Genomic DNA, 7386 nt, shown 5'->3' on the forward strand with positions numbered 1-7386 from the left:
TAAATATTGTCAAAGACTCCAGCCACCCTAGTCATAGACTGTTCTCTCTGTTACCGCACGGCAAGCGGTACCGGAGCACCAAGTCTCGGTCCAAGAGGCTTCTAAACAGCTTCTACCCCAAAGCCATAAGACTCCTGAACATTTAGTCAAATGGCTACCCAGACTATTTGCATTGCCCCCCCCTCCCCCTCGTTACACCACTGCTACTCTCTGTTGTCATCTATGATTAGTCACTTTAATAACTCTACCTACATGTACATACTACCTCAACTAACAGGTGCCCCAGCACATTGACTCTGTATCGGTACCCCCCTGTATATAGTCTCGCTATTGTTATTTTACTGCTGCTCTTTAATTACTTGTTACTTTTATCACTTATTCTTGTCTGGATTTTCTAAAACTGCATTGTTGGTTAGGGGCTCGTCGGTAAGCATTTCAATGTAAGAGCTACACCTGTTGTATTCGGCCCATGTGACTAATATGATTTGATTTGATTTTGATTAACATCAGCACAAACGCCATCTTTATGAGGCCTGCTTAGCTTAGGTTGGTAACATCTGTATGTGGGTGTGTGTTATGTCTGTCTTGGTTAAGTCACATTTGGCAATGCAGCCTACTATACAGTACATAGGGAGATGCTCCCGAGTGGCGCAGTGGTCTAAGGCACTGCATCTCAGTGCTCGAGGCGTCACTAATCGAGGCGTCACTAATCCCGGGCTGTATCACAACCGGCCGTGATCAGGAGTCCCATAGGGCGGCGCAACAATTTGTACAGCGTCGTCTGGGTTAGAGGAGGGTTTTGCCGGGGTAGGCCGTCATTGTAAAATAGTACTTTTTTCTTAACTGATTTGACTAGTTACATTTTTTTGAAATGGTAGACTACTGTATGTCACCTTTTCTAAACCCGTTATAGCTTATGGAATGAACTACACAGATCTGTGAAGCATCTGTGTAGTGCTTAGCAAGATGTTACTGTATGTATGCTACATAAAGCCTTCATAATTTGTAGTGCGTTTAAAGTGAGATTTTTTTCTCTAATTTATTTCATACATTATTTACAGTCCAGTAGGTTTACTGATAATAACTCATTATTAACTAATAGTGTTGATATGTTAGTGTTAACTTATTTTGCTTTGTTGTCACTTTGTTTGTTTTTACTGAAAAGGTAAATAAAAGAGTGACCTAACACTATCTTTCTCTTGCAGAAAACTCCAGTTCCAGAGTCCGAACTGTGCACGGTGTGTCGGAAGAGGGTGTATCCGATGGAGTGTCTGATCGCAGACAAACACAATTTCCATAAAAGCTGCTTCCGCTGTGAGCACTGCAGTGGCAAACTAAGGTAAATCACAAACGTGGGCTTATAACCAGTCAAAATAATTCACAACTATCTTATTTCAATTGTTGTGTCTGAATACTGTAGCAACAACATTTTGTCTTTCTCAGCCTTGGCAACTACGCCTCTCTCCATGGACGAATGTACTGCAAGCCACACTTCAAACAACTGTTCAAGTCCAAAGGAAATTATGACGAAGGATTCGGACAGAAGCCTCACAAAGACCTTTGGAGTGCTAAAAATCAAGAGTATTCCATTGAAAATGAAAAGACTAAGCTAAAATCCCCGTCCCCTGAAAAACTAGATTCCAGAAATCCCACAGCCAGGAGCAGTGTCAGTTCGACAAAGATAGAGGTACCACCTCCACAGGAAAAGGAAGTGAGCAAATCACAGGATGAAAACAAAAAGCCCACAAGTAAGATTGCGGTTGTATGGCCTCCTCAAAATGATTCTCCCAAGAAAGTGTTCACGGTGGAGGACGAGGTGAAGCTGGTTAAACCCTCATGGCCCCCCCAGGATAGCTCTCCACAGACCGACACCGATGCCCAGAAAAGCCAGATCAATGAACCTTCATTAAAAGATAGCCCTGCTATAAAAACACTAAATTGTCCTCAAGAAACTGCATGGGAAAGTGCCGTTGTAACTGTAGAAACTCCAGCAGAGAAGAAGGCTTTGACCACTCCTGTAGACCTAGTAGAGGAAACAGAGAGTACTCCCACCCATGAACCCCCAAGAGACAGTGGCATAGAGGTAGCTGGGAAAGTGGAACCCGATGTGGAAGTGACAAGCGAGGTGAACGAGGAAGGAGCCGTGGAAAGTGTGAATGTGACAGAAAAAGATGAAAAGGAAAGTGGAGAGAAGGTAGAGGATGTGAAAGTAAATGGGCATAGCGGGGAGGCTGAGGCAGAGAACTCTTATAAAGAGGAGAAGGAGAAAATGGAGAAAGTAAATGGGAGTGAGGAGGATAAGGTCAAGGTCACAATGATAGATGGTGAGGCATCAGGTGAGCCAGCAGTAAATGCAAACTCCAACAACAACAATAACGGACAATTCTTATTTAACCATGAACCAATGTTCAAAGTGCTTGATGACTACAAAACGGAAGAAAGAGATGTAATACTTCAGTCCACAGAACCAGCTGCTGCCGAAAGTGATTTTAAGGAGGGCATATTCGGGGATGAAGAACTAAAATGGATGCCAACCGACGTTCTAGATATGGCGCAGAGGGAGGACGCTTTTGTGCCAATGGGTGCCAAATGTATGGAGGCCACAGACGACAGTCTAGATAAACATGTCTTCACAGAGGCGACTCAAAGTACATTTTCTTTTGAAACGGAACCAAAGATTAGCACCTCTAGCTTCCTGGAGGACATTTTTGCTGGGCTCGATAACAGTTCCATCCTCCTGTCTGATTTCAAGTCTGACATCTTCAGTGAGTCTGTCAGTGAGAGGCCCTTGGTGTCATCGCTGGACGACCTTTTGGATTTCGGAATGGAATCAAGAGGGAACACAGATAAAACCAAAGACGGGTGGAAAGGGGATGAACAGCTTGACAGCTTTTCCATGAAGGATGTCTGTGCACAGGGGATAAGCAACATGCTGTGGAAAGATGATTATGACTCGCTGTCAGTGGAGGAACAAATCAAGAGGAACAGATATTATGACGATGACGACAGTGACAACTCCTAAATCTGATAACATTTAATCCATATTTTCTATCACTTAATTAGTCAATGCTGTCCTCATACAATCCCTCGTTTAATTTCTGTCTGTGGAAAGATCAATCAAGTTAATATCACAACTTCCCTATAACTATTTTTGTACTGTGTTTTAGCAATGATATCGATGCTCTTTATTACAATATCTAGATTTGATCTTGCTGTTTAAAAGCACCTGGTGTGCAGTTTTTAAAAAGTATAAAGGGATTTTTTTGTTCCAAGTTTTTCTGTATACATTGCTTCTGATATTTTAAAACCATCCAAACAGAACATGTTCATATTTTGCAAGACATTCATTATACTTTCTTGCTACAGTATAATGGTTTTCGATTTGCTTGGTTTGTTGTAAAGAATGCCTATGAGGTTTAATCTTCTGAGTCTGATTAAAGATGATTTACTTTCCTATTCTATTGTTTCTACGTTAGTAATGTAGTTATTAATAAAGACTTGACATGTTTCTGGTACATGACTTTTTAATCAGTGGGGGAAGAGATACTAAGGTAAACATTGTGTGTAGAGGTGTAGTTTGGTCTACGGTCTGTATGGTTGGCCAGCTGAGATCTCTTAAGTTAGAGACATATTTATTTCCATTGAGGGAGCCAGAGGGTTGTAGGAGGAATACAGATTTTAACATGTACAGTGCCTTCAGAAAGAATTCATACCCCTTGATTTATCCCACATTTTGTTGTATTACAGACTGAATTCAATATATATATACATTTTTCTCACTCATCTACACACACTACCGCATAATGACAAAGTGAAAACGTGTTTTTAGACATTTTTGCTAATTTAGTGAAAATGAAATACAGAAATATCTCATTTACATAAGTATTCATACACCTGAGTCAATAAATGTTAGAATCACCTTTGGCAGCGATTACAACTGTGAGTATTTTTGGGTAAGTCTCTAAGAGCTTTGTACACCTGGATTGTACAATATTTTCCCCATTATTCTTTTTATAATTCTTCAAGCTCTATCAAGTTGATTGCTGATCATTGCTAGACCAGCCTTTTTCAAGTCTCGTCATAGATGTTCAAGATGATTTAAGTCAAAACTGTAACTAGGCCGCTCAGGAACATTCAATGACATCTTGGTAAGCAACTCCAGTGTAGATCTGGACTTGGGTTTTTAGGTTATTGTCCTGCTGAAAGGTGAATTTGTCTCCCAGTGTCTGTTGGAAAGCAGATTGAACCAGTTTTTTCTCTAAGATTTTGCCTGAGCTTATAGCTGTATTCTGTTTCTTTTTATCCTAAAAAGCTCTTTAGTCCTTCCATATGACAAGCATACCCATTACATGATGCAGCCACCTGCATGCTTGCATGCTTGAACATATGGAGAGTGGTAGTATCCAAACAGAACATGTTCATATGTGTTGTGTTGGATTTGCCCCAAACATAGCACTTTGTATTCAGGACAAAAACATAATTTCTTTGCCACGTTTTTTCAGTATTACTTAAGTGCCTTGTTGCAAACAGGATGCATGTTTTGGAATATTTTATTCTGTACAGGCTTCCTTCTTTTCACTGTGTCATTTAGGTTAGTATTGTGGAGTAACTACAATGTTGTTGATCCATCCTCAGTTTTCTCATATCACAACCATTAAACTCTGTCACTGTTTTAAAATCACCATTGGTCTCGTGGTGAAATCCCTGAGCATTTTCCTTCCGCTCTGGCAACTGAGTTAGGAAGGATGCCTGTATCTTTGTAATGACTGGGTGTAATGACTTGATACTAGAGGTCGACCGATTAATTGGCATGGCCGATTAATTGGGGCCATTTTTAAGTTTTCATAACAATCGGTAATCGGCATTTTTGGATGGATTATGGCCGATTACATTGCACTCCATGAGGTGACTATGTGGCAGGCTGACCACCTGTTATGCGAGTGCCGCAAGGAGCCATGGTAAGTTGCAAGCTAGCATTAAACTTATCTTTTAAAAAACAATGAATCTTAACATAATCACTAGTTAACTACACATGGTTGACGATATTACTAGTTTAACTAGCTTGTCTTGCGTTGCATATAATCAATGCGGTGCCTGTTAATTTATCATCGAATCACAGCCTACTTCGTCAAACGGGTGATGATTTAACAAGCGCATCCGCGAGAAAAGCACTGTTGTTGCACCAATGTACCTATCCATAAACATCAATGCCTTTCTTAAAATCAATACACAAGTATATGTAACAGTATAACTTTACGGCGTCCCCTCGCCCCGCCACGGGCGCGAACCAGGGACCCTCTGCACACATCGACAACAGTCACCCACGAAGCAGCGTTACCCATCGCTCCACAAAAGCCGCGGCCCTTGCAGAGCAAGGGGCAACCCTACTTAAAGTCTCAGAGCAAGTGACGTAACTGATTGAAATGCTACTAGCGCATACCCGCTAACTAGCTAGCCATTTCACATCCGTTACATATATATTTTTAAACCTGCATATTTAGTTAAAATAAATTAATGTTAGCAGGCAATATTAACGAGGGAAATTGTGTCACTTCTCTTGCGTTCTGTGCAAGTAGAGTCAGGGTATATGCAGCAGTTTGGGCCGCCTGGCTCGTTGCGAACTGTTGCGCCTGGCTTGTTGTGTGAAGACCATTTCTTCCTAACAAAGACCGTAATTAATTTGCCAGAATTTTACATAATTATGACATAACATTGAAGGTTGTGCAATGTAACAGCAATATTTAGACTTAGGGATGCCACCCATTTAAGAAAATATGGAACAGTTCCATATTTCACTGAAAGAATAAATGTTTTGTTTTCGAAATTACAGTTTCCGGATTTTACCATATTAATGGTAAAGCTTGAATTTCTGTGTGTTTATTATATTATAATTAAGTATATGATTTGATAGAGCAGTCTGACTGAGCGGTAGTAGGCAGCAGCAGGCTCATAAGCATTCATTCAAACAGCACTTTCCTGCGTTTGCCAGCAGCTCTTCGCAATGCTTGAAGCACAGCGCTGTTTATGACTTCAAGCCTATCAACTCCCGAGATTAGGCTGGCAATACTATAGTGCCTATTAGAACATCCAATGGTCAAAGGTCTATGAAATACAAAGGGTATAGAGAGAAATAGTCCTATAATTCCTATAATAACTACAACCTAAAACTTATTAACTGGGAATATTGAAGACTCATGTTAAGAGGAACCACCAGCTTTCATATGTTCTCATGTTCTGAGCAAGGAACTTAAACGATAGCTTTTTTACATGGCATATATTGCACTTTTACTTTCTTCCCCACCACTGTGTTTTTGCATTATTTAAACCAAACTGAGCATGTTTTATTATTTATTTGAGACTAAATTGATTTAATTTATGTATTATATTAAGATAAAATAAAAGTGCTAATTCAGTATTGTTGTAATTGTCATTATTACAAATATATATAAAAATCAGCCGATTAATCGGTATCGGTATCGGCGTTGAAAAATCATAATCGGTCGACCTCTACTTGATACACCACCCAAAGCCTGACTAATAACTTCACCATACAGAAAGGGATATTCAGCGTCTGTTTACACATCTACCAAATCGGTGTCCTTCTTTGCGAAGCATTTAAAAACCTCCCTGCTCTTTGTGGTTGAATATGTGCTTGAAATTCACTACTCGATTGAGGGACCTTTAATATAATTGTATGTGTGGGGTACAGAGATGAGGTAGTCATTCAAAAATCATGTTACCCACTATTATTGAACACGGAATGAGTCCATCCAACGTATTATGCAATTTGTTATTCACATTTTAACTTCTGAAAGGCTTTTCATAACACAGCGGTTGAATACTTGACTAACATTTCAGCTTTACATGTTTTATTCATTTCAAAACATTTCTACAAACCAAATTCCACTTTGACATTATGGGGTATCAATTTTAAATTCAGGCTGTAACACAACAAAATGTGGAAAAAGTCAAGGGGTGTGAATACTTTTCCCGAAGGCACTGCAGGGCTCTGTCACCCTTACTAGCAGTTTTTTTTCTATCCCGATTTAGTAAGACTAGCAAAATGGCCACACTGTGAAGTCGAGTCATTAGTTAATTTAGCCTAAAACTGTCTAATTCCAATTGTCTGTTATGAGGAGCATCATATCCATGCAAACTCTACAAAAATATACATTAGCCTACTTCAAACTTATCAGCTTTTGCAGTGCAATTCCTTGAAACCATCGGTCATGCATTGCAAATGTGTTTAGCAGCAATGTCAGTCAACCTTGCTAAAGAAAGTGGAATCCTCACTTCCAGACGGATTGATTGGCTACTATTCATTTCGCAAATGATCCTGATTGGACAGCTCTCTTGTCAGCTGCAGTACTGCATACAGTCCCTATC

The 7386-nt window shown here is 39.9% G+C and overlaps 1 protein-coding gene across 1 annotated transcript in view; it reads left to right on the forward strand.

Moving 5' to 3' along the window:
* LOC129859675 (xin actin-binding repeat-containing protein 2-like) overlaps positions 1-1533 on the forward strand; it is a 49256-nt gene extending 47723 nt beyond the window's left edge. Inside the window, exons 9-10 of the mRNA XM_055929737.1 lie at positions 1206-1339; positions 1444-1533. Of these exons, the coding sequence (XP_055785712.1) occupies positions 1206-1300 (95 nt within the window). The 3' untranslated portion in view covers positions 1301-1339; positions 1444-1533. The remainder of the gene's footprint in view (positions 1-1205; positions 1340-1443) is intronic.
* The last annotated feature ends 5853 nt before the right edge of the window (positions 1534-7386 follow it).

The sequence above is a fragment of the Salvelinus fontinalis genome, chromosome 7 (assembly GCF_029448725.1).
Source record: "Salvelinus fontinalis isolate EN_2023a chromosome 7, ASM2944872v1, whole genome shotgun sequence".
In the NCBI taxonomy this organism is placed as follows: Eukaryota; Metazoa; Chordata; class Actinopteri; order Salmoniformes; family Salmonidae; genus Salvelinus; species Salvelinus fontinalis.